General features: G+C 47.7%; 2 protein-coding genes across 6 annotated transcripts; both read left to right on the top strand.

Moving 5' to 3' along the window:
* Nucleotides 1-940: 940 nt before the first annotated feature.
* On the top strand, nt 941-21289 carry RBBP5 (RB binding protein 5, histone lysine methyltransferase complex subunit). 5 transcript variants are annotated; one of them, XM_058855506.1, is made up of 14 exons: nt 941-1186; nt 1834-1859; nt 2628-2800; nt 3675-3815; nt 5157-5319; nt 6398-6507; nt 6623-6742; nt 7653-7806; nt 7902-7973; nt 9213-9330; nt 10818-10887; nt 11889-12118; nt 14914-15108; nt 19186-21289. In XM_058855506.1, exons 1-14 carry the CDS (start codon nt 1168-1170, stop codon nt 19209-19211), a joined length of 1617 nt encoding a protein of 538 aa, XP_058711489.1. In that variant the 5' UTR covers nt 941-1167; the 3' UTR covers nt 19212-21289. The 5 variants fall into 5 exon arrangements, with proteins under 5 accessions (XP_058711489.1, XP_058711493.1, XP_058711491.1 ...); XM_058855510.1 differs by having other exon boundaries at nt 942-1186; nt 14914-14991; XM_058855508.1 differs by having other exon boundaries at nt 942-1186; nt 14914-14991; nt 19183-21289.
* A 1598-nt stretch (nt 21290-22887) lies between these two features.
* Nucleotides 22888-23722, top strand: TMEM81 (transmembrane protein 81). The gene has a single exon (XM_058855571.1). It carries the CDS (start codon nt 22889-22891, stop codon nt 23720-23722), a length of 834 nt encoding a protein of 277 aa, XP_058711554.1. The 5' UTR covers nt 22888.
* Nucleotides 23723-26462: the final 2740 nt, after the last annotated feature.

The following is a 26462-nucleotide window of genomic DNA, read 5'->3' as shown; positions in this document are numbered from 1 at the left end:
TGTTGGGAGATTCCAGAGCTTTTTTATCCCTAAAATCAGGATTTTATTTTATTTTATTTTATTTTATTTTATTTTATTTTATTTTATTTTGTTTTGTTTTATTTTATTTTATTTTATTTTATTTTATTTTATTTTATTTTATTTTATTTTATTTCATTTTATTTTATTTCATTTTATTTTATTTCATTTTATTTTATCTTACTTTATTTTATTTTATCTTACTTTATTTTATTTTATCTTACTTTATTTTATTTTATCTTACTTTATCTTACTTTATTTTATCTTACTTTATCTTACTTTATTTTATCTTACTTTATCTTACTTTATTTTATCTTACTTTATCTTACTTTATTTTATCTTACTTTATCTTACTTTATTTTATCTTACTTTATCTTACTTAATTTTATCTTACTTTATCTTACTTAATTTTATCTTTTTTTATTTTATTTTATTTTGCTTTATTTTATTTTATTTTTATATTTTTTTCTCTATTTTTAATATTTCACTTTACATTTTTATTATTTTATTTTAAAAGCATTTTATTTTGTTCTATTTTTATCTTTATTTTTATTTATTTTTAATATTTTATTTTATACTTTTATTATTTTATTTTAATTTTTTTATTTTTCTTTTATCTTTTATTTATTTCTTTTTTCCTTTTTTTCCAAAAGCAGCCAGCTCTATCCAGTAGAAATCCAGGCAATACCCGCAAGGGCCCAGATTCCCCTTGCTATTTTAGCTAATTATTAATAATAGCTAAATATTAATAATAATAATTATTAATAAGAAGAATTATTTTAATTATTGGTGCTCCCTTATTAGCGCCCCCTGCGGGTCTCTCCCCGTACCCGGAACCTTTCTGCGCGGCCGCGGGGCCCACCCGGCCCCTTCCGCGCGCCGCGCCGGGGCTGCCCGCCGCGCTGCCTGATCCGCGCCGCCCGTTCCCCTTCCCTTTCCCGTTCCCGCCGCCGCCCCGGGAGCGAGCGGCACCGCTGCCCGAGCCCGCCGGGAACGGCGGGCGGAGCCGGCCCGGGAGGCTCCGGGAGGCGCGGCGGGGGCGGAGGAAAGGAGCGGCGGTTGGTCAGGCGAACGGCGCGGGGCGGCGCCGGGCAGGGCCCCGCGGGGTCCTTCGGCGACGGGAGCGGAGGGAGCGGGATCGGCGGCGCGATGAACCTGGAGCTGCTCGGTGCGAGCGGGAACGGGAATAGCACCGGGAACGGGGGCGGGAGCGGGAGCGGGAATGGGACTGGGAATGGGGGCGGGAGTGGAGCGGGAACGGGGGCGGGAATGGGAATGGGACCGCGAATGGGGGCGGGAGTGGAGCGGGAATAGCACCGGGAATGGGACCGGGAATGGGGGCGGGAACGGGAGCGGGAATGGGGTGCGAGGGCGGCGCTGCGGGACCGGCAGGTGGCGGGAATGGGAACGGGAACGGGAATGGGGAGTTGGGAACGCGGGGGCGAGCCTGGAGCTGCTCGGTGCGAACGGGAACGGGAACGGGATGGGAACGGGAAGCGGAGGAGGCGCGGCTGGGAATGGGAATGAGCAGGGAGCGGGGCTGGGCTGGGATGGGGGGGGGCCGAGCCGGGCGGGGCCGGTACCGGGGCGGGTTCGGTACCGGGGCGGGTTCGGTACCGGTGGAGGTTCGGTACCGGGGCGGGCTCGATACCGGGGCGGGTTCGATACCGGGGGAGGTTCCGTATCGGGGCGGGTTCGGTGCTGGGGCGGGTTCGGTACCGGGGCGGGTTCGGTACCGGGGGAGGTTCGGTACCTGCGCGGGTTCGGTACCGGGGCCGCCTGTCGCTCAGCCGCCGCCTTCCCCTTCCTCCGCAGAGTCCTTCGGCCAGAACTACCCCGAGGTAACGGCGCTCCCGGCCCGCAGCCGCCCCCGAGCCCTCCCCGGGCGGCCTGAGCGGGTCCCACCGGGTCCCACCGGGTCTGAGGGGTCCCACCGGGTCTGGCTGGGTCTGAGCAGGTGTCACTGGGTCCGAGTGGGTCTCCCCAGGTCTGGCTGGGTCCCCCCGGGTCTGGCTGGATCTCAGAGGGTCCCACCGGGTCTGAGCGGTTCTCACTGGGTCTGAGAGGGTCTAAGCAGGTCTGGCTGGGTTCCCCCGGGTCTCATTGGGTCTGAGCAGGTCTGGCTGAGTCCCACCAGGTCTGACTGGGTCCCCCCGGGTCTGGCTGGGTCCCCCCAGGTCTGGCTGGGTCCCACGGGGTCCCCCACCCAGGTTCCCCCGGCTCTGGCCGGTTCTCACGGCTGTGTCCGGTTCTCACGGTTCTGGCCGGTTCTGTCGGCTCTGTCCGGTCCCCCCGGCTGTGTCCGGTCCCCCCGGCTGTGTCCGGTCCCCCTGGCTGTGTCCGGTCCCCCCGGCTGTGTCCGGTTCTCACGGCTCTGTCCGGTCCCCCCAGCTCTGTCCGGTACCCCCGGCTCTGTCCGGTCCCCCCGGCTGTGTCCGGTCCCCCCGGCTGTGTCCGGTCCCCCTGGCTGTGTCCGGTCCCCCCGGCTGTGTCCGGTCCCCCTGGCTGTGTCCGGTCCCCCCGGCTCTCTCCGGTCCCCCCGGCCGTGTCCGGTCCCCCCGGCCGTGTCCGTTTCTCACGGCTCTCTCCGGTCCCCGCTGTCCCGGCAGGAGGCTGACGGGACCCTGGACTGCATCAGCATGGCCCTGACGTGCACCTTCAACCGCTGGGGCACGCTGCTGGCCGTGGGCTGCAACGACGGCAGGATCGTCATCTGGGACTTCCTGACCCGCGGCATCGCCAAAATCATCAGCGCCCACATCCACCCCGTCTGCTCCCTGTGGTGAGCCCGGAATCCTCGGGAATTCCAGGGAGTTACAGACAGGGAATTACAGCCAGGGAATTCCAGGGAATTCCAGACAGGGAATTCCATCCAGGGAATTACATCCAGGCAATTACAGCCAGGGAATCCCAGCCAGGGAATTACAGCCAGGGAATCCCCAGGGAATTCCAGCCAGGGAATCTCCAGGGAATCCCCAGGGAATTCCTTCCAGGGAATTCCATCCAGGGAATTCCATCCAGGGAATCCCCAGGGAATTCCATCCAGGGAATCCCCAGGGAATTCCATCCAGGGAATTACAGACAGGGAATTACAGCCAGGGAATCCCCAGGGAATTCCAGCCAGGGAATTCCAGCCAGGGAATCTCCAGGGAATTCCAGCCAGGGAATCTCCAGGGAATCCCCAGGGAATTCCTTCCAGGGAATTACATCCAGGGAATTCCATCCAGGGAATCCCCAGGGAATTCCATCCAGGAATAACTTCCCTGGGAATCCCCAAACTCCTTTCCCCCCTAGCCCCATTTAACCCTTCCAGGGAATAACTTTAATGGGAATTCCCGAGCTCCTTTCCCCCTAGCCCCATTTAACCCTTCCAGGGAATAACTTTAATGGGAATTCCCGAGCTCCTTTCCCCCTAGCCCCATTTAACCCTTCCAGGGAATAACTTTAATGGGAATTCCCGAGCTCCTTTCCCCCTAGCCCCGTTTAACCCTTCCAGGGAATAACTTTAATGGGAATTCCCGAGCTCCTTTCCCCCTAGCCCCATTTAACCCTTCCAGGGAATAACTTTAATGGGAATTCCCGAGCTCCTTTCCCCCCCAGCCCCATTTACCCCTTCCAAGGAGTAACTTCCCGGGAATTCCCTCCCTGTGCTGCAGCTGGAGCCGGGATGGTCACAAGCTGGTGAGTGCCTCCACCGATAACATCGTGTCTCAGTGGGATGTGCTGTCCGGGGACTGCGACCAGCGCTTCCGCTTCCCCTCGCCCATCCTCAAAGTGCAGTACCACCCCCGCGACCAGTAAGTGCCTCCTGCTCCTCCCTGGCTTTCTGGGATGGCAGTTTTAAACTGGGGAATGCACAGGAATATTTTAAATAATGAGGATTTTCCAGCTTTTTTTTTTCCAAGTTGGAGGGAAGAAAAATCCTTCCTTCTTCTCAATTTCACTCCAGAGCTGGAATTCGATGGGAAAGAATAAAAAAAAAGTGGGGATAGGGGAAGAGGGGGATTTGTCTTTCCCAAATTCCTGGCAATCCCAGTTTGCTTCCCACTCCTGGGAATCGGTGTGGGAATGTCTCCTTGGGTGTAAAATCCCTGCACGAACTCGGAGGAGGGAGGGAAGTTAAAATCCAGCTGAATTTGTTTTGCTGTCTGAGTACTGAAAATGAGACAGCAGAAACAGCAATATCCTGAATTTCTCAATCCAGCTCAATGTTTTTTATGCTGGAAATCCTTTTCCAGGATATTCTGACTTCCTCAATCCAGCTCAATGCTCTTTTTGCTCTGAACTTGGAAATCCTGAATTCTTCAATCCAGCTCAATGCTCTTTTTGCTGGAAATCCATTTCCAAGATATCCTGAATTCTTCAATCCAGTTCAATACTTTTATTTCTGGAAATCCTTTTCCAACATATCCTGAATTCCTCAATCCAGCTCAATGTTTTTTAGGCTGGAAATCCTTTTCCAAGATATCTTGAATTCCTCAATCCAACTCCATGTTTTTTATGTGGAAATCCTTCTCCAAGATACCCTGAACTCCTTAATCCAGCTGGATTTTTTTTTCTGGAAGTGCTTTTCCAAAATATCCTGAATTCTTTAGTCCAGCCCAATGTCTTTTTTGTTGGAAATTATTTTCCAACATACCCTGAATTCCTTGGTCCAGCTGGATATTTTTTATGCTGGAAATCCTGGATACCCTGAACTCCTTAGTCCAGCTGGATATTTTTGTACTGGAAATCCTGGATACCCTGAATTCCTCATTCCAGCTGGATGTTTTTATGCTGGAAATCCCGGATACCCTGAACTCCTCAATCCAGCTGAATGTTTTTTATGCTGGAAATCCTGGATACCCTGAACTCCTCAATCCAGCTGAATGTTTTTTATGCTGGAAATCCTGGATACCCTGAATTCCTTAGTCCAGCTGGATGTTTTTATGCTGGAAATCCTGGATACCCTGAATTCCTCACTCCAGCTGGATATTTTTATTCTGGAAATCCTGGATACCCTGAACTCCTCACTCCAGCTGGATGTTTTTTATTCTGGAAATCCCGGATACCCTGAACTCCTGGACGCTTTTTTTGTCACTCTGCACCTGGAGCTCCCTTTCCAGAGGAAGCCATTCCCAGTTTCCCGTGTTTGGCAGGAACAGGGTGCTGGTGTGTCCCATGAAGTCGGCCCCGGTGATGCTGACGCTCTCCGACTCCAAGCACGTGGTGCTGCCCGTGGACGACGACTCCGACCTCAACGTGGTGGCGTCGTTTGACCGGAGAGGGGAATACATCTACACCGGCAACGCCAAGGGCAAGGTCAGCCCCGCTCCCCGGGCCCCTCCGTGGATTTCCCTCTGGAAAAGGGCAGGGGCTCAGGCTGTGGGAGTGATCAGGGGGGTTTGGGGTGTCCGGGGAATTCCTGGGGGTGCTCGGTGCTCCGGGTGGGGACTGATGGGTGAGGGGCACAGGGAGGGGTTTGGGGAACAGGTCAGGGGCACAGGGATGGGATTTGGGAACAGGAATGGATTTAGGGAAGAGGTGAGAGGCATGGATGGGATTTGGGAACAGGAATGGATTTAGGGAAGAGGTGAGGGGCACAGGGATTGGGAAGAGGAGAGGGGCACAGGGATGGGATTTGGGAACAGGAATGGATTTAGGGAAGAGGTCAGGGGCACAGGGATTGGGAAGAGGAGAGGGGCACAGGGATGGGATTTGGGAACAGGAATGGATTTAGGGAAGAGGTGAGGGGCCCAGGAATGGGTTTGGGGAACAGGAATGGATTTAGGGAAGAGGTCAGGAGCACAGGAGTGGGCTTGGGAAGAGGAGAGGGGCACAGGGATGGATTTAGGGAACAGGTGAGGGGCACAGGGATGGGATTTGGGAGCAGGAATGGATTTAGGGAACAGGTGAGGCTGCAGGGATGTGTTTGGGAAGAGGAGGGGACACAGGGATGGATTTAGGGAACGGGTGAGGGGCACAGGGATGGGATTTGGGAACAGGAATGGGTTTAGGGAAGAGGAGAGGGACACAGGAATGGATTTGGGAGCAGGGATAGGCACAGGGATAGGTTTGGGGAGCAGGAATGGATTTAGGGAACAGGTGAGGGTGCAGGGATGGGTTTGGGAAAAGGAAAGGGGCACAGGGATGGGGAACAGGGACAGGTGCAGAGGTGGCTGCAGGGTTTGGGGAACAGTTGAGGGATTTCTTGATGATCCTGGAGGGGTTTTCCAACCCCAGGGATTCTGGGATCTTTGTCTGCCTCTGTTTTTGACGCGTTTTTGGGATGTTTTCCTGGCGTTTGTGTCTCAGCAGCTCCCGCAGTGTCCCCGGGTGGGCTCCCAGGGCTCTGTTTCAGGTGAAGCCACTGATTGTTCTCTGTCTGCTCAATCTTCAGATCTTGGTCTTAAAAACAGACACTCAGGATCTTGTTGCTTCCTTCAGAGTGACCACAGGGACCAGCAACACCACGGCCATTAAATCCATCGAGTTCGCCCGCAAAGGGAGGTGAGCGCCTCCGGGGCCGATCCCAAAGCCGCAGGGAGCTGCTCGCAGCCCCCGGCTCCTCCACGGGATGGGATCTTTAATGGCTTTTCATGGATTCATCCCCGTTTTCCTGCAGCTGCTTCCTGATCAACACGGCCGACCGGATCATCCGCGTGTACGACGGGCGGGAGATCCTCACCTGCGGGCGCGACGGCGAGCCCGAGCCCATGCAGAAACTGCAGGACCTGGTCAACAGGTGAGGGGACGGGGAGGGAGTGGGATCAGGGAGGGGTTTGGGATCAGGAGGGTTTGGGATCAGGGAGGGAACAGGAACAGGGTTTGGGATTAGGGAGGGGTTTGGGATCAGGGAGGGTTTGGGATCAGAGAGGGAACAGGAACAGGGTTTGGGATTAGGGAGGGGTTTGGGATCAGGGAGGGGTTTGGGATCAGGGAGGGTTTGGGATCAGAGAGGGAATAGGAACAGGGTTTGGGATCAGGGAAGGGTTTGGGATCAGTGAGGGGTTTGGAATCAGGGACGAGTTTGGGATCAGGGACGAGTTTGGGATCAGGGAGGGAACAGGAACAGGGTTTGGGATCAGGGAGGAGTTTGGGTTCAGGGAGGGTTTGGGATCAGGAAGAGAACAGGGAGGGGTTTGGGACCAGGAATGGATTTAGGGAACACGTGAGGGCAGGGGAGGGATTTGAGGGACAGGTACAGGGATGGCTGAAGGATTCGGGGAACAGGTGAGGGTCACAAGGAGGGATTTGGGAACAGGAATGGATTTAGGGAATGGGTGAGGGTCACAAGGAGGGATTTGGGGAACAGGGACAGTCACAGGCATGGCTGCTTTTCCCTGGCTGCTCAGCCCCTGGAAAAGGCTTCCGATGGAATTGTCAGACCCCAAAGGCTGTGGGAGGTTTTGGCACCTGTGGGGATTCTGTGCAGGGCTGGGGGTTGGATCAATGATCCCAATGGCTCTTTATCCACTCGGGATATTCCCTACCCCCTGTGGCTGGGTTCCCATCCCACATCCCACGCTAAGGATGCAAATCCTCATCCGGGATTGGGAACAGCTTCAACTCTAAACGCAGAGCGGGAGGGAGACAAAACCTCATCTCCCTGATCCCAAACCAATTCCCTGATCCACGATTTCCCCTGGCTGCAGGACCCCCTGGAAGAAGTGCTGCTTCTCGGGGGACGGCGAGTACATCGTGGCGGGCTCGGCGCGGCAGCACGCGCTCTACATCTGGGAAAAGAGCATCGGCAACCTGGTGAAAATCCTGCACGGAACGCGCGGCGAGCTCCTGCTGGACGTGGCAGTAGGGAAACCCCCCCGGCTCTCCTCGGGATTTGGGAATGAGGCCCCGTTTTTGGCTCATTTTGAGGGGTTTTTGTGTCCTCTGGTTGGTTGCAGTGGCATCCGGTGCGGCCCATCATCGCCTCCATTTCCAGCGGGGTGGTTTCCATATGGGCTCAGAACCAGGTGGTGAGTGAGGCTTTGGGATCGTTCCCGTAGGAATGGCGCCTGCCCTGGGGGATTTTGGTTGCTCCATCCCTGGAGTTGGAGCGATCTGGGATAGGGAGAAGTGTGGGGCTGATGATTCCTTCCAGCCCCCAAAGCATTCCAGGATTCCTGGTGCTGGTTTGGGTGGGATAATGGGAATAAATCCTTCCCAGGGACTGGGAATCCGTGGCTGCCCCATCCCTGCGAGTCCCCGAGGTTGGATGGGGCTTGGAACAACCTGGGATCATGGAAAGTGTCCCAGCCCATGGCAGTGGTGGGAATGGGATGATCCTTAAGATCTTCCAACCCAAACCATTCCATGATTCCATAAAAACTCCCAGTTTCAGCATCCCTGACTCATTCCCAGCTTGCAAATTCCCAGAGAATCCGTGGCTGCCCCATCCCTGGGAGTGCAATATTTAAGGAATATTTTGATGCTGGATTTTCCTTGGAATTCATTTATCCAGCCTCTTATTTTCCGTGGACCTAAAGGATGTTGGATTTTCCATGCATTCCTGGGATTTTTCCTTGATTTTTGGTGCTTTTATGGCATTTCAGTGAGATTGCAGAACAGAATAATTCCGGTTGGAAAAACCTTCCCAGTTCACCCATTCCAGCCATTCCCAACTCCCCAATTCCAGCCATTCCCAGTTCACCCATTCCAGCCATTCCCAACTCAGCCATTCCAGTTATTCCCAACTCAACCAATTCCAACCATTCCCAGTTCACCAATTCCAGCCTTTCCCAACTCACCCATTCCAGCCATTCCCAGTTCACCAATTCCAGCCATTCCCAACTCACCAATTCCAGCCATTCCCAGTTCACCAATTCCAGCCATTCCCAACTCAACCAATTCCAGCCATTCCCAGTTCATCAGTTCCAGGAATTCCCAACTCACCCATTCCAGCCATTCCCAGTTCATCAATTCCAGCCATTCCCAGTTCACCCATTCCAGCCATTCCCAACTCACCAATTCCAGCCATTCCCAACTCAACCAATTCCAGCCATTCCCAACTCAACAATTCCAGGAATTCCCAACTCTCCAATTCCAGGAATTCCCAACTCTCCAATCCCAGCCATTCCCAACTCTCTCCCTTATCCCCAAATGCCAGATCCATATTTTAAACCCCCTCCAGGATATTTAATTCCTTGGAATTCGCGGGATCCAAGGAATCCGGTGCTGTTTAAACCAAAACTCCTTTTTTTTGCCGTTTTTCCCAGGAAAACTGGAGCGCTTTTGCCCCGGATTTCAAGGAGCTGGATGAAAACGTGGAATACGAGGAGCGGGAATCGGAATTTGACATCGAGGACGAGGATAAGAGCGAGCCAGAGCAGACAGGTGCTGCCCAAACCATTCCCAGGGAATTCCCAGCTTTCCCTGGGATCCTCTGGATCTCTCCTGGCCACGTGGTGGTGCCCAAAAACAAGGAAAAAAAAAAATAAAAAATCCTGGGAAGTAAAAAATGTTGGGAATGAGGATTTTTCCTGGCTCTCCTTTTTGCAGACTTTAATGCTTCCCAGAATTTAATTAATTGGATTTTAGCAAATTAAATTAAATTGGATTTTTATTTTAATAGGAATTATTTTAGGGTTGTTTTTTTTTTGATGAGAAATATTAAGGTTTGTATTTTGCTTTAATGGGAAATATTTTATTTCTAAATAAAATAGAAATACAATTTTAATTAAAGTTCCCATTCTGCTTTAATAGGAAATATTTTAGATTTGTTTTATGCTTTAATACAAATTATTTCAGGGTTTTTTTTTTACTTTAATAGGAAATATTTTAGATTTGTTTTATGCTTTAATACAAATAATTTCAGGGTTTTTTTTTGCTTTAATAGGATATATTTTAGATTTGTTTCATGTTTTAATACAAATAATTTAAATTATTTTTTTTCTGCTTTAATAGGGAATATTTAAGTCTGTTTCATGCTTTAATACAAATTATTTCAGGGTTGTTTTTTTTTTTGCTTTAATAGGAAATATTTTAGATTTGTTTTATGCTTTAATACAAATAATTTTGAATTTTTTTTGCTTTAATAGGAAATATTGTAGTTTTATTTCATCCTTTAATACAAATAATTTTAATTATTATTTTCTGCTTTAATGGGAAATATTTAACTTTGTTTTATGCTTTAATACAAATTATTTCAGGGTTGTTTTTTTTTTGCTTTAATAAGAAATATTTTAGATTTTTTTATGTTTCAATACAAATTATTTTAGGGTTTTTTTTTGCTTTAATAGGAAATATTGTAGTTTTATTTCATCCTTTAATACAAATAATTTTAATTATTATTTTCTGCTTTAATGGGAAATATTTAACTTTGTTTTATGCTTTAATACAAATTATTTCAGGGTTGTTTTTTTTTTGCTTTAATAAGAAATATTTTAGATTTTTTAATGTTTCAATACAAATTATTTTAGGGTTTTTTTTTTGCTTTAATAGGAAATATTGTAGTTTTATTTCATCCTTTAATACAAATAATTTTAATTATTATTTTCTGCTTTAATAGGAAATATTTAACTTTGTTTTATGCTTTAACACAAATTATTTCAGGGTTTTTTTTTTGCTTTAACAGGAAATACTTATTTTATGCTTTAATACAAATTATATCAGGGTTTTTTTTTTTTGCTTTAGCAGGAAATATTTAAATTTATTTTATGATTTAATACAAATTATTTCAGGCTCGTTTTGTCCTTTAAGTGGAAATATTTCAGTGGGTTTTTTCCTGCTGCAATAACAATTACCCCAGGTTATTTTCTGCTGTAGCAGGAACCTCTCCAGGAGGTTTTCCTGCCTTTAATTCCCGTTTTTCCGGGCCCCAGGTGCCGATGCTGCGGAGGATGAGGAGGTGGACGTGACCAGCGTGGATCCCATCGCCGCCTTCTGCAGCAGGTGTGGAGCCCTGGGCCAAAAACCTCATTAACGGCAATTAATTAACCTCTGTGGAGCATTCCCAGCCTTGCCCTTAAATATTCCCATTGCAAAACCCAGAATTGCCTTGATAGCCACAACATTCCCTTTATGACCCCAAAATTCCATTTATAACCTCAAAATTCCCTTTATGAACCCCAAAATTCCATTTATAACCCAAACGTTCCATTTATAACCTCAAAATTCCCTTTATGGATCACAAAATTCCATTTATAACCCCAAAATTCCCTTTATAAACCCCAAAATTCCCTCTATAAACCCAAAATTCCCTTCATAAACCCCACCACCCATTCCAAACCCCAACATCCCCATTCCAAACCCCAAAATTCCCTTCATAAACCCCAAAATTCCCTTTATAACCCCAAAATTCTCATTCCAAACCCCAACATCCCCATTCCAAGCCCCAAAATTCCCTTTATAACCCCAAAATTCCCTCTATAATCCCCACCACCCCCATTCCAAACCCCAGAAATCCCATTCCAAGCCCCAAAATTCCCATTCCAAACCCCAACATCCCCATTCCAAACCCCATTCCCAACCCCACCCACCCCGATTTCCCGACATTCCCGGCGTTTCTCCGGGCGCAGCGACGAGGAGCTGGAGGATAAAAAAAAAACCCAAAATATTTATAAACCCCAAAATTCCCTTTATAAACCACATCCCCATTCCAAACCCCAAAATTCCCTCTATAAACCCCAAAATTCCCTCTATAAACCCCAAAATTCCTATTCCAAACCCCAACACCCCCATCCCAAACCCCAAAATTCCCTTTATAACCCTTAAAATTCCCTCTATAAACCCCAAAATTCCCTCTATAATCCCCACCACCCCCATTCCAAACCCCAAAATTCCCTTTATAAACCCCAAAATTCCCATTCCAAACCCCACCACCCGTTCCAAACCCCATTCCCAACCCCACCCACCCCGATTTCCCGACATTCCCGGCGTTTCTCCGGGCGCAGCGATGAGGAGCTGGAGGATTCCCGGGCGCTGCTCTACCTTCCCATCGCTCCGGAGGTGGAGGATCCCGAGGAGAATCCCTACGGGCCGCCCCCGGACGCGCTGCCCAGCGCGCTGCCCGACGAGGGGCTGGGCCCCGAGAAGAAGCGCCCCAGCTCCTCGGACGGGCCCCAGAACCCCAAGAAAAAACCCAAAACCACCAACATCGAGCTCCAGGGAGTCCCCAACGACGGTGGGTGGCGGATTCCCGGGGTTCAGGGGTGGATTCCCGGGGTTCGGGGGTGGATTCCCGGGATTCGGGGGCCTGCGGAGCCCGTCCCAAGGGATTTGGGAGGGATCCGATCCCAAGGGTTTTGGGATTTGGGAGGGATTCCATCTAAATGGTTTTGGGGTGTTGGGAGAGAGCCCATCCCCAAGGGTTTTGGGATTTGGGGGAGATCCAGTCCCAAGGGATTTGGGAATTGGGAGGGATCCAATCCCAAGGTTTTTGGGATCCAGTCCCAAGGGATTTGGGATTTGGGAGGGATTCCATCTGAAGGGTTTTGGGGTGTTGGGAGAGAGCCCATCCCAAGGGTTTTGGGGATTTGGGAGGGATCCAATCCCAAGGGTTTTGGGATTTGGGAGGGACTCCATCTAAATGGTTTTGGGGTGTTGGGAGAGATCCCATCCCCAAGGGTTTTGGGATTTGGGAGGGATCCAATCCCAACAGTTTTGGGATTTGGGGGAGATCCAGTCCCAAGGGTTTTGGGATTTGGGGGAGATCCAATCCCAAGGGTTTTGGGGTTTGGGAAAGATCTGATCCCAAGGGTTTTGGGAATTGGGAGGGAGCCCATCCCAAGGGTTTTGGGGTTTGGGAAAGATCCAGTCCCAAGGGATTTGGGAATTGGGAGGGATCCAATCCCAAGGCTTTTAGGGTTTGAGAAGGATCCAATTCCAACAGTTTTGGGATTTGGGGAATATCCAGTCCCAAGGGTTTTGGGGTTTGGGAAAGATCCGATCCCAAGGGTTTTGGGAATTGGGAGGGATCCGATCCCATGGGTTTTGGGATTTGGGAAGGACTCCATCTAAAGGGTTTTGGGATGTTGGGAGAGAGCCCATCCCAAGGGTTTTGGGATTTGGGAGAGGTCTGATCTCAAGGGTTTTGGGAGGGATCTGAGCCCAGCAGTTTTGGGATTTGGGAGAGATCCAGTCCCAGGGGTTTTGGGAAAGATCTGATCCCAAGGGTTTGGGTGGGCTCTGGTGCAGGATTTCAGGGTTTAGGGCATTGGGAGGAATCTGTTCCCAGGATTTCAGGGTTTTAGGGCATCAGGAGGGATCCAGTGCCAAGATTCCAGGGCTGTAGGGTGTTGGGAGGGATCTGATGCCACATTTTGTGGGATATCTCACACAGAATTTTCTTGTGGACACATTTTAAGGCATAACTCTCCCCAAATCCCCATTCCTCCACATTTTAAGGAATAACTCACCCCAAATTCCTATTTCCCCCACATTTTAAGGGATAACTCACCCCAAATCCCCATTCCCCACACATTTTAAGGGATAACTGACCCATAATTTAATTTCCCCTACATTTTAAGAGTTAACTCACCCTGAATTCCCATTCCCCCACATTTTAAGGGTTAACTGACCCATAATTTAATTGCCCCCACATTTTAAGGTATGATTCACCCCAAATCCCCATTCCCCCACATTTTAAGGGATGATTCACCCCAAATCCCTATTCCCCTACATTTTCAGGGATAACTCACCCCAAGTCCCTTTTCCCCACACATTTTAAATCACAACTCACCCCAAATCTCCATTTTGCCCACATTTTAAGGGATAATTGACCCATAATTTAATTTCCCCCACATTTTAAGGCATAACTCACCCCAAATCCCCATTCCCCCACATTTTAAGGGATAACTGACCCATAATTTAATTTCCCCCACATTTTAAGGGATAACTCACCCCAAATCCCCATTCCCCTACATTCTAAGGGATAACTGACCCCAAATCCCCACTCCTCCACATTTTAAGGGATGATTAACCCCAAATCCCCATTCCCACAACATTTTAAGGCAAGATTCATCCCAAATCCCCATTCCCCCCACATTTTAAATCACAACTCACCCCAAATCCCCATTCCCCCACATTTTAAGGGATAACTGACTCATAATTTAATTTCCCCCACATTTTAAGGGATAACTGACCCATAATTTAATTTCCCCCACATTTTAAGGGATAACTCACCCCAAACCCCCATTCCCCCACATTTTAAGGGATAACTGACCCATAATTTAATTCCCCCCACATTTTAACGGATGATTCATCCCAAATCCCCATTCCCCTACATTTTCAGGGATAACTCACCCCAAGTTCCTTTTCCCCCCACATTTTAAATCACAACTCACCCCAAATCCCCATTCCCCCACATTTTAAGGGTTAACTGACCCATAATTTAATTTCCCCCACATTTTAAGGCATAACTCACCCCAAATCCCCATTCCCCCACATTTTAAGGGTTAACTGACCCATAATTTAATTCCCCCCACATTTTAAGGGATGATTAATCCCAAATCCCCATTCCCCCACATTTTAAGGGATAACTGACCCCAAATCCTCTTCCCCCACATTTTAAGGCATGATTCACCCCAAATCTCCATTCCCCCCACATTTTAAATCACAACTCACCCCAAATCCCCATTCCCCCACATTTTAAGGGATAACTGACCCATAATTTAATTTCCCCCACATTTTAAGGCATAACTCACCCCAAATCCCCATTCCCCTACATTCTAAGGGATAACTGACCCCAAATCCCCATTCCCCTACATTTTAAGGGATAACTCACCCCAAATCCCCATTCCCCCACATTTTAAGGGATAACTGACCCATAATTTAATTTCCCCCACATTTTAAACCACAACTCACCCACAACTCCACCACGGCCCCCCTTCCATCACCCCTCACCCCAATCCCGTTATCCCCCACCCCAAATCCCGATATTTCCCCCCAACACCTGACCCCAAACCCGGCGTTTCCCAGAGGTTCACCCGCTGCTGGGCGTCAAGGGCGACGGTAAATCCAAGAAGAAGCAAGCAGGCAGGCCCAAAGGATCAAAAGGTAAAGACAAAGATTCTCCATTTAAACCGAAACTCTACAAAGGGGACAGAGGTTCTTTACCTCTGGAAGGAGCAGCCAAGGGGAAGGTGCAGGCGGAGCTGGGCCAGCCCCTGACAGGTAAGGAACCGCCGCCACCCCCTCGGTGGCCTTGCTTTGTCACCCCTCGTTCCTTAGAGGCCTCGCTAGATTCCCAAAATTCCCCAGAATTCCCCAAATTCCCCAAAATCCTCCCATCCCGCTCAGCTGCTGGAAAGGAGAGGCAAAATTGGGGTTTTTTTTTTGGTTTTTATGGGTTTTTAGCGTAGGGAGTTGGAGTTAACGGATGGGGGAGGTGCTGGGGTTTGGTGGGTGCTGAGCTGGGGTGGGAGTGATGATTATTTTATATCTATTTATTATTATTATTATTATTATTATTATTATTATTATTATTATTATTATTATTATATTATATTATTATTTTATTATTATTAATTTTTTATTTTTTATTTTTATTTTTATTATTATTATTATTTCTATAATGTATATATTTAGAATTAATATTTATTATCATTATAATTATTATAATTGTCATAATTATAATTATTATAATTATTATAATTATATAATTATTATACTTACAATAATTATTATAAATATATAATTATATATAAATTATATTTTAATTATATTATAATCATTATAATTATTCTTATATTTATTTTATATAATTATAAATATAATAATACATATAATATATATATAATATAAATAATAATTTATAATACATAATAATATATAATATATTATATTATATAAATATAATAATACATATAATGATAATTATATGTAGATTGTATTTATATCATTATAATTGAGTTAAAAAATTATATATATCATATACACGTTATATTACATTATATATAAATGATAATAATTTTATAATTCTTTATAATAATATAGATACAATTATGTATATAATGTGTATAAAATATATGTGTATATAATAATATAATAAATCTGCAATATATAATATATGTAATATACAATATATAATATTATGTATATAAGATATATAATAATTATATATAACATAATATATATCATATAATATATATCATATAATATATATAATATATCTATATAATATATAGTATATAATATATATAATACAGTATGTATAATATATAATATATAGAATATAATGTCTATGTAATATATAATTCATATATTTTCTGTATTAATATAATTATTACAATATTATTAGATATTATTAATATAATAGACTAATATAATGATATATTATGCAATATATATTATATACACATATATTATATAATACACATATTATATACTATAATAATATATATAATTATAATTTATAATTATTTTAGTTGTTTTCATTAATTTCTTAAGAAAATATCCAAGTTTGGGGTTGATTTTTGAGGGACTAGGGAAGGATTCCGCTGGTTTTTTGTGCCAGCGTTGACAGAACAGGGGAAAAAGGAGCATCAAAAATGATTTGTTGATAAAAAACCCTGGGATAAAATCCAGGAGCTGCAGTTGAATCCCAGTTGAATCCCAGTTTAAATTCCAGTTTAAATTCCAGTTAAATTCCAATTTAAATTCCAATTAAATTTCAGTTTAATGCCAGTTTAATTCCAGTTAAATTCCAGTTTAAATTCCAGTTTAATTCTGGTTTAATTCTGGTTTAATTCCAGTTTCATTCCAGTTTAATTCCAGTTAAATTCCAGTTAAATTCCAGTTTAAATTCCAGTTTAATTCCAGTTTAATCCCAGTTTAAATTCCAGTTAAAATTCCAGTTAAATTCCAGTTTAAATTCCACTTTAATTCCTCTTTAAGCTCCAGTGGCTGCACAGCAGGAGAAATTTGGGATTTTCCTCCTTCACAACTGCAGCAAATAGGGAAAAATTTGGATTCCCCCATTTTTTTTGGCCATATTTTACCTCTGTTGAGTCCCAAACATTTCCCATTATCCAATTTCCTTCTCTTTTTTTGGGAAAAGCTCCTCCAGGCCCAGCACAGAGAGCACAATTTTGGCTGCAGTGATGATTTTTAAACCAGATTTTAACCCAGAGCTCGGAGCTGGGATAAAAACCAGCTCCAAAGTCGGATTTGATGGATCAAATTTTGCATTTCCTTGATTCCAGCAGCTGCTGCCGTGGATTTTAGGCTTTCCAGGAGTGATTTACTCCCTCTTTTCCTCTCCTTCCTGCTCAGCTCCTCGCTGTTGCTCGTCCTGATCTCTGTTACTTCCAGGAATGGGAATTTTTTTATGGAAAAACCTCGGGGATGTTCTCTGGGAATGTTTCCACCTGGAAAAATCCGGGATTGGAGCATCCTTGGGTGGGATTTGCCTCGGGGAGGGAACTTTTGGGGGGATTTTCCAAGATTTTCGGGTGTTTCCAAGGATGGCAGGGATCACCTGGATCCTCACAGGGCTGGTTTGGAGATCATTAATTTCATGTTAATTATTGCTTCCATCGCTGCTAATTAATAAAATTAACAAGAGAAACGAGGAAGGATCATGGCCTGGAGCCTGAAGATTGGGATTTCCGAGGAGAATCCCAATCCTGGGCTTCCAAACTGTGCTGGATCCTTGGATTTTCCGTGTTGGAGGGGCTGGATGAGCAGGGGGCGCTCTCAGAAAAACGCTTTAATTTTTAATTCCCGTTTAATCTTTCATTCCCATTTAATTTTTAATTCCCGTTTCATCTTTAATTCCCATTTTTGCTCAGCACTGCCAGGGGCTGCTGACTCTCAACTTTGCACTCAGCTGCTCTTCCTAATTCCTTGTTTTCTGTGGAGCTGGGAATTCCTTCCTGGCTGGGAAATCCCATCCCGATCCCTCTGGAACGTTCCCGGTGCAGCAGCCAAATTCCTTTCCCTTCTTTTCTGCTTTTCCCCCCTCCTTTCCCAGCTCTGTTTGGAAGGATTTTGGTGTGGATTTGCTGTTGGTGCAGGAAACCCCGGGATTTATTTCCCTGCTTTTGGGTTGGGATGAGATTCCTGAGCCAACCTGGGGATTTGTTTTCCTCAAAAATGGGTTTAGACTGGAATTCCGCTCGGTTTTTCCCATCGGCTGGATTTGGCAGAGCTCCCTGAAATCTGCTTTGAGGCTTTGCTGCCTGTGCTGGCTTGGAGGTGTTTTCCATGCAGGTTTGGGATGAAGGGAAATAGGGAAAAATTCCTGCCTGGAATGGTGAGGTGTTCCCAGAGGAATCCCTGGGAATGTCCGAGGATTGAGTTTGGAGCATCCTGGGACAGTGGGAGGTGTCCCTGCCCATGGAATGGGATTTAAGGCCCTTTCCCATCCAAACCCTGGCATTCCATGAAAATCCCTATTTCCATGGAATTCCTGGCCTGGGAGGATCCAGCAGATTCCCAGTGGATCCCAGTGCTGGACTCTGTGGGAGCCACACTGGGAGAGGAAAGAATCCATCCCTTGGCTCTTCCCAAACCCACAGAATTCCGTGGAATTCGCTCTTTCCTTTGCTCTCTTTACGCCTTGTACCTGAAATTCCCAAAATTTTGGGCCGCCAGCTTTTCCTGGGGTTCCAGCACATTCCAAATTCCCAAGGAATTTGGATCCAGGCTCCCTTTCCCTGCACAGAATGGGAATTCCGGGAATTCTGCTGCAGGAACTAACTCAGGGCTGGAGCAGCTGCACAAGGAGAGTTTTCCTGGAAAATCTTTGGGATTTCCACGTGGGAGCTGCATGGCTGGGACTGGGATTCATTTCTCCGTGCTGGCAGAAAACGTTAAAATCCGATTTTTTGTGTTAAACTCGGCTTAAAAAGCCCTGAGCAATCCCATCATTTCACAGCTGAGGATGAAATCCTCCGCTCTGGTTTCACCCACGCTGAGGGTGGGCCTCGATTTCCTTGGGTTTTGCTCGGAAAATTTGGGAATTAGAAATGATTTGCCATCAGGTAAGTTTGGGAATGAAGAATTCCTGAGCCGTGCTGCGCTCCCAGAATCTCAAATCCATCCCAGAGCAGCCTCCCGGTGCTGAAATTTCGGGTTTTAGCTACAAAAATCTCGCCCTCTCCCGGTTTTTTTTTCCCCCCCCCTGCATTTCCCAGTTTTTTTCCTGCATTTCCCATTTTTTCCTGCTCCGTTTGGGGCTCTCTGGTTTTCTGGGAGCCTCTGGATGGGGCCGGCCACTCATTTTTCCATCTCTGCTCTCTCTAGCAGGTGGTGCAATCTCAGAGTTGCTATGAAGACTCTTCCTTCTCTCCCTGTCTCCTTTCCTCTCTTGGCTCCCCAGCGTGGAAACGCTGGAATTCTCAGTCAGGACTGGCACAGACTGAATTCCATGGATTCAGGGAGTGATTTGGGGCAGGAATGACTCTGGAAGAGGGAGCAGCCTCCGCCCTCCTGCTGCCTCTCCGTGGATCAGGCACAGCTGGCGCGGAGAAGGCTCGGACCGAGCTCCGGTTGGGAATTCCGGGGACAAATCCCTGTCCCAAAGTGACCTGAGCCCCTTCCCCGCCACTCCAGAGCCTCTCCACCTTTATCTCCCAAAATCTCGCATCATTCCCGGATGGAAGAACACCCCAAAGAGTGAATTTGGATTCCTGGCTGGATCCTGCAGAGCCCCCCTTTTCCAGCTGGGAATTCCCGTCTCGCTGAGCCCATTCCTGCCCAGCTTTCCCCTGGGTGACAGGATCAGGGCAGAGCCGCTGATCCCAGCCCAGATTTTCAGGAATTTCCAGTGGGATGTGAGGAGCTGCGGCCCCTCTGGAATCTGCCTTGCTTTGGTGTTTATTTCTCCCACTCTGCCGGTGGCAGAAGGGGCAGCTTTAGATAAAAAAACTCATTTTCCAATGGTTTTTATCCCAGCCTGTGATTCCCAAAGCTCTGCTGCAGCTCCCTCCCGTCCTTTCCAGTGGTTTTGTTCCTTCTCTTCCCTGGGAAATGCCCCGGGAATATCCGGGCTCCTCCCTCACTGGGACATAAATTAAACCCAGGTTTTTTTTTCTTGGAACTGAAACAGAACTTTTCCAAAGGGGTTTCTGTTTTTTCCCACTCGTGGGTTAAAAATGGAAGCTGCCAGCTCATTCCCAACCTTTTATTTCTTCAGGATTCCCTGTAGGAATGGGAATAGCACTTTCCCTGTCCAGCACCCACAGCCTGGCACCTCTTACCCACACCAGCATCCCGAAAAAAGGAAATTTCACCCCTAAATCCCCGTTTTTTCCCCCCAGACTTCGGCGTTTCGTTGCTCTCGGTGATTCCCTCCGGGTGGAATTTTTGGGATTATCAGGAGGTATTTAAATTTCCTGGGTGTCCTGCAGGAAAAGGCAGGAGGGGAGTTGGGAAGGGATGAGTTTGCAGCCAGAACCGTGCAGATACAAAATCCAGGAGAGAGAAAACATTTGGAAATCAGAGCTTTCGCAATTCTTCAAACCTCGACGTTTCCGCTCCGGGCTTTGGGGACGTTTGGGTTCATTTTGGGACATTTCTGACCACGAGTGTAAAATTCCCATTGGGATTTTTGTTCTTTTTTGCTTGTGGGGTGACTCTGCCATGCCAAACCCGCCCTGGCTGGGCCTGACCCCAATTCCTGCGGCACAGGCTGAGCTCCTGCAGCTTGGCTTAAAGCCCTTCCTTCATTTCCCGCTTTATTCCCATCTTTATTCCCATCCTTATTTTATTTCCAGCTTTATTCCCATCCTTATTTTATTTCCCGCTTCATTCCCCATCCTAATTTTCTGTCCTGATTATTCCCATCTTTATTTTCTTCCCTGCTTTATTCCCATCTTTATTTTAGTTCTCACTTTGTTCCCATCTTTATTTTCTTTCCCAGTTTGTTCCCATCTTTGTTTTATTTCCCGGTTTATTCCCATCCTTGTTTGATTTCCTGGTTTGTTTCCATCCTTCTTTCCTGCTTTATTCCCATCCTTGTATTTCCTGCTTTATTCCCATCCATATTTCCTGGTCTGTTCCCATCTTTATTTTATTTCCTTGTTATTCCCATCCTTATTTTATTTCCCGGTTTGTTTCCATCCTTATTTTATTTCCCACTTTATTCCATCCTTATTTTCTGTCCTGGTTATTCCCATCTTTATTTTATTTCTCACTTTGTTCCCATCTTTATTGTATTTCCTGCCTTATTCCCATCCTTATTTTATTTCCTTTTTATTCCCATCCTTATTCTCTTTCCCGAGTTATTCCCGTCCTTATTTTATTCCCTGGTTTTGTACAATATCGGATCAGCTTCGGCAGTGGTGATGGCTCTGTGTTTGTAAATAAAGAGGTACCTTCCATTTCCTAAAATCCACGGGTAAATCTTGGCTTTTCCATGGAAAAGTTGGGGAATTTGGGAATTCCCCGTGTTTGGGGTTTTTAGAGTATTTTTTTGTTGGTTTTATTGAAGGGAGAGGAGGAAATGCGGAGTAAAACCAAACCCTGGCTGCTCAGAGAATGGAATTCCCGGAGAATCCGTGGCTGTCCCATCCCTGGAAGTGTCCCAGGCCAGGCTGGACGGGGTTTGGAGCATCCTGGGATTGTGGAATGGTGGAATTTGAGGTTCTTTCCCACCCAAACCAGTCAGGAATTCCCTGATCCCTGCATGCCCTGGGAGCCAGGCTGGGAAAGGGGAGCTGGACACGGAGCTGGGAGGGGAGGGCAACTCCAGGGCTGGAAAATCCTCCTGGAGCTTCGGGAATTCTTCAGTTTAAGGAATGTCAGGAAGGGAAACGTCCGGATGTTCGTTACCTGCAGAAGAACTCGGCAAACCCAAATCCCTGTGGGAATCCAGGGATGCCCAGCAGGAGATTATGGGATGCCTTTTCCATAAAATTGCCGTCAAAAACTATGGAGAAGGTGGTTCCATAGAGCTGGGGGAGATTCCTCCATCAAAAAACCTGGATTTTCCAGGGAAAACCACTTTGGCACTGCGTGATTATTTTGGGATGCTTGAGCACCACACGGATCCCGCCGGAATCTCCTCTCCGAGCGTTTTCCTGGGATGGCAGCGTGGGAATGATTCCTGTGGATCCATCACTGGAAGTTTGGGGTCGGATCCCTTGGGAATGAGGGCTCTGGGAGCTCTCCCAACTCCTGTGTCTCTTTCCAAGGCTGGGAATTTTATCCCGAGCCTCACCTGGAGCTTCCAGAAATCCTTGGGAGCCCTCAGCTCCCAGGATTTGCTCAGCCTTCCCTGAGGGTTCTTCCTTGGAATGTTTGGGGCCGTTGTGCCCCGGCTGTGACGTCAGAGCTGCTCCCATGGGAACAGCTCCAGGGGCCGGTGTGGACACGGAGTGACCGGAGCCACAGCAGCTCCCACCCCGGATTCCCATGGATCAGCCCGAATAGAGGTTGGAATGTTGGGATTGGGAGTGCTCCAGACTCTGGGATGTGTTTGTGTCAGTCGGGATTGGACCACGAGGAATTGGGATTTTGGGGTTTCCTCACACTCCACAGCGTTATGTGGGAGATTCCTGCAGGAATTCCTGCTGGAAGTTTGGAGTTTGGTGGGAAAACAAAACTGGAGCCACTCCTTTTCCAGTGGAAATCCATCTGAAATAAAATCCATCGAAAATCATGTGGGAAGTCTTAGGGAGAGGGGAGAATTTCACTCTTAAATTGCCCAACGCACCCAAAACTGATGGAATTTGGGCAGAGTTGGATTGGATCCAATGGATCAGAACATCCTGTTCTGTTCGAAGAACATTCCCAATGGAATTCCTGGAATTCCCGCCCTGCTGGATCCAGTAACTCCTTGCCGTGTCTTTTTTTAGTTGTGCCTCCAGCTCCATTTGGGGAGGATTTTCCCAGGTGGAAGGATTAGATCTGGTGGGATGTCAGCGACATCCCGAAGGATCCGGCAGATTTATGGAATGATTCCAGGGGATTTGGAGCGCTGAACCCAGGCACAAAACCACCCGGAGAGATGGAGCAGAGCCCCATGGCGGTGATCCTGCTGTGCGCCCTGTGCATTCCAGCGGCGCTTCCCTCGGAGTCGGAGCCTCCCGCGGGATCGGGATCGGGCTCGGAGCTTCCCACGGGATCAGAGCCCATCCCGCTGGGGCTGAAGGCCATGGTGGTGGTGAACTCCACGCCCTGCAGCGTCACCTGCGGGCTGGGCGTGAAGGAGGAGCGGCTGTGCGAGGTCAGCCCGGCCGGGGAGCGCCGGAATTGCTCCCTGGTGCGTTCCCGCTGCCTCAGCCATTGGATCTGCGGCCTCCGGCACCTCAGCGTTCCCGAGGGAAACCCCATCCGCCTCACCTGCCTCTCCCCGGATGCCGCCAGCCTGGAGGGACAAAATTTCGGCTACACCTGGAGGTTCGCCCGCGGGCTCATCACCACCACCGACCTCCTGTTCCATCCTTTCCGCAATCCCAGCCCTTCCCTGAGCTTCTCGCCGGCTCTGGAGTCGCATTCCGGGACCTACCGCTGCGACGTGCAGGAGCTGAGCTCCTTCCAGCTCGTCAAGAGGATCTACTTCGGCCTCAGGGTGATCCCCAGGGATCTGGTGGATCTGGACTTCCAGAAATCCCTGACTTGGGAGCAGCAGCTGGCAGCCAACGGGGAGGAGCCGCCGGGGAACGGCAGCGGCGCCGCGGAGCCGGAGCGCTGGCGGAATCCGTGGGAGAAGCAGTGGATTTATGAGGCGGTGCTGGGAGTCGGGAGCGGGGTGATCCTGGGGATCCTCTTCAGCCTCGGGCTCTGCTGCCTGGGCAGGATGTGCAGGAACAGAGCGGCGCGGGAAATGAACAGACTTTGACGCAATTCCCTGTTTTCCGCTCTTTATTAGGATCAGGAATTCAGGCTGGGATTCTCGGGATCGTCCGCTGTTGGATTTTGATGATCCTTCCCTTCCAACTCAGGGCATTCCATGGATCCCGTAGCTGTTTAATGGGATATTTTTGTTTGCAGCAGATTGGTAAATTAATATTTTGGGCCGCTTTGGAGGCTGGATTAGGAATTCAGGAATTTAGGATGGGATTCTTGGGATTCTGTTGGATTTTGATGATCCTTCCCTTCCAACTCAGGGCATTCCATAGATCCCGTAACTATTTAATATTTTTGTTTGCAGCAGACACAGTTGGTAAATTAATATTTTCAGCCACTTTGGAGGCTGGATTAGGAATTCAGGAATTTAGGATGGGATTCTTGGGATCGTCTGCTGCTGGATTTTGGTGATCCTTCCAATTCAGGGCATTCCATGGATCCCATAACTATTTAATGGGATATCTATCATTTATTTTCAACAGACACAGCTCATTATTGAATATTTTCGGCCACTTTGGAGCCTGGATTAGGAATTCAGGATAGGATTCTTGGGAGTCATCTACATTTTGGATTTTCCAACTTCCAACTCGGGGCGTTCCATGGATCCCATGGAATTTAAAGGAATATTTATCATTTATTTTCAACAGACACGGTTTATTATTGAATATTTTCGGCCACTTTGGAGCCTGGAAAGTCAGGACAGGGCTGGAGATGATTCCAGTGGAATTCTGGAATGATCCAGCCAGGCTTTGGATCACCCTGAGCCACGGCAAAGAGCTTCCAGCTCCTCTGAAGGGGCTGTGCTTTACCTCGAGGTGTTTGGGGGTTTTAAATTTACCTTCCCATCCTTGTTCCTGTCAAATTTCCTTCCCTTTCTCCCGCTTTTCCAAGAATTCTGGGGGGATGGAGCTGCCCCAGCTCAGGGGTGAGGAATGTGGTGATTTTTGAGCCGGCGTCGTTTCCCTCTGATCCAAGCTCTGCTCCCAGCTCCGGGGGTGAGGGATGCCCCACTTCCCTCTGGAAGTTTATTCCCTTCCATGACATCCTGGAAAAAGCATTTTCTGGGATATTCCTGGGTTTGTGCAGGGCAGGGAGCACCGGGAAGCAGGAGATGAGATCAGAGCTGAGCTCATCCCTAAAACCCTTACGGGATTCCTCAGTGGGGTTGGGATCTTTCATTTTTCACGGTGATGGATGAGGATAAACCAGGAATTCTGCAGGGAGTGGAATCCATGGAGGGACTTATAAAATACCTCATTTTTTTCTATTTCCTTCCTTATTTGCTGTTTGTTCCCTTTTTTCCTGTGAGCTACAGGGACACCCAAATCCAGGGAAAACCACAGCACAGCTCCAGCATTAAAAATCAAAAATTCCCGAGTTTTTCCATTTACCAGAATGACACAAAAATGCTTTGATGTTGAATAATACGGGCACGGAGGGAAATAATTTTATTTATTTGAATGAAAACCAAACCAGGCACTTTCCAGAGCTGATTCCCAGAGGGCTTTTTTTCCACCTCCTGGACGTGGAAAAATTGGGAATGACCCATCACAGCGGGCTGGGAGTTAATGGTCCAGAGCTGCCCCATCTGCAGGACCCTCTCTGCTCTTTGTCATGGAAATTTCAGTGTCTTGGGCCCAGCTGGGATTCCCAAATCCAGCGGGATGAAAGCTCCGGCACAATCCAGCTCTGCTGGGGGAGTCAGAGTGGGAGCCAAAAATCTCCTTCATCTTTGGATTGCGGGGTTTTTTTTAATTTCTGAGGGGAGGCAGGTGCCCAGAGCAGGGAAAACGAATCCATAATTGGAGTTTTTATTTGAAGACCGAGGGCTGGGATGGCCACTGGGGTCCAGCTGTCACAAAGGGCCTTTAATGGGATTTTTTTGGGGGTGCTCTTTGATTTCTGAAGGGATTTTAAGGGTTGAGGGATGTTCATCTTAACAGGGGAAGGAAGGAAGGGAGAAGACAGGAAAAGGGAATAGCAGAGGTTGGAGATCAGTGCAAGCAGGGAAGTAAAAACCCTTGGAAGAGCATCCCCATCCCTCCTTTTTTCCATCTCTCCCTGCAAAATCATCTTTTCTTCACCACTGCCTCTGAATTCCCGCCATAAATGGCAGGAATTTAGGAAAGAAGTGTCTCTCCACTCTGAATTGGTGCCTGAACTCCTTTTTCCCAATTTTTCACCTGGAGACAATGATGGCACAGGCTCCATGGAAACCCTGGACTCCATGGAAACCCCGGGAACTCTGAACTCCGTGGAAACCCTGGACTTTCTGGGAATTCTGTGTGCTCCCCATTCCCAGCAGGAGGAATTTCCGTGGTCCCGAGCTTTAGGAAGTATCAGGAGCTTCCAGGGCTGGTCTGGGCAGATCCAGGAGGAGCTGGGAGCAGAGGGATTGGGAAGAAATCCCTGTGATCTCCTCGGGCTTCCCTCAGCCGAGTAACGTCGGTGTCATTGGATGGCAGAAAAAAACCCATGGATTGATTTTGGGGCTTTCTGGCTCCTCCATCCTCTGCTCCTGGAGCTGTCATCCCATTCCTTCATCCACTGGGATAGAATTCCTGTTCCCACCTCTCCCTCTCGCTGCTGATGTCCCTGCACAGTGACCAGGGCTGTCCTTTCAGAGTGACCAGAGCTGTCCCTGCAGTGACCAGTGCTGTCCCTGCAGAGTGACCAGAGCTGTCCCTGCACAGTGACCAGTGCTGACCCTGCAGTGACCAGAGCTGTCCCTG

This window comes from Poecile atricapillus, chromosome 23 (genome assembly GCF_030490865.1).
Source record: "Poecile atricapillus isolate bPoeAtr1 chromosome 23, bPoeAtr1.hap1, whole genome shotgun sequence".
In the NCBI taxonomy this organism is placed as follows: domain Eukaryota; kingdom Metazoa; phylum Chordata; class Aves; order Passeriformes; family Paridae; genus Poecile; species Poecile atricapillus.
Note: the sequence above shows the minus strand (reverse complement) of the source record. Positions and strands in the feature narration are given on the sequence as shown.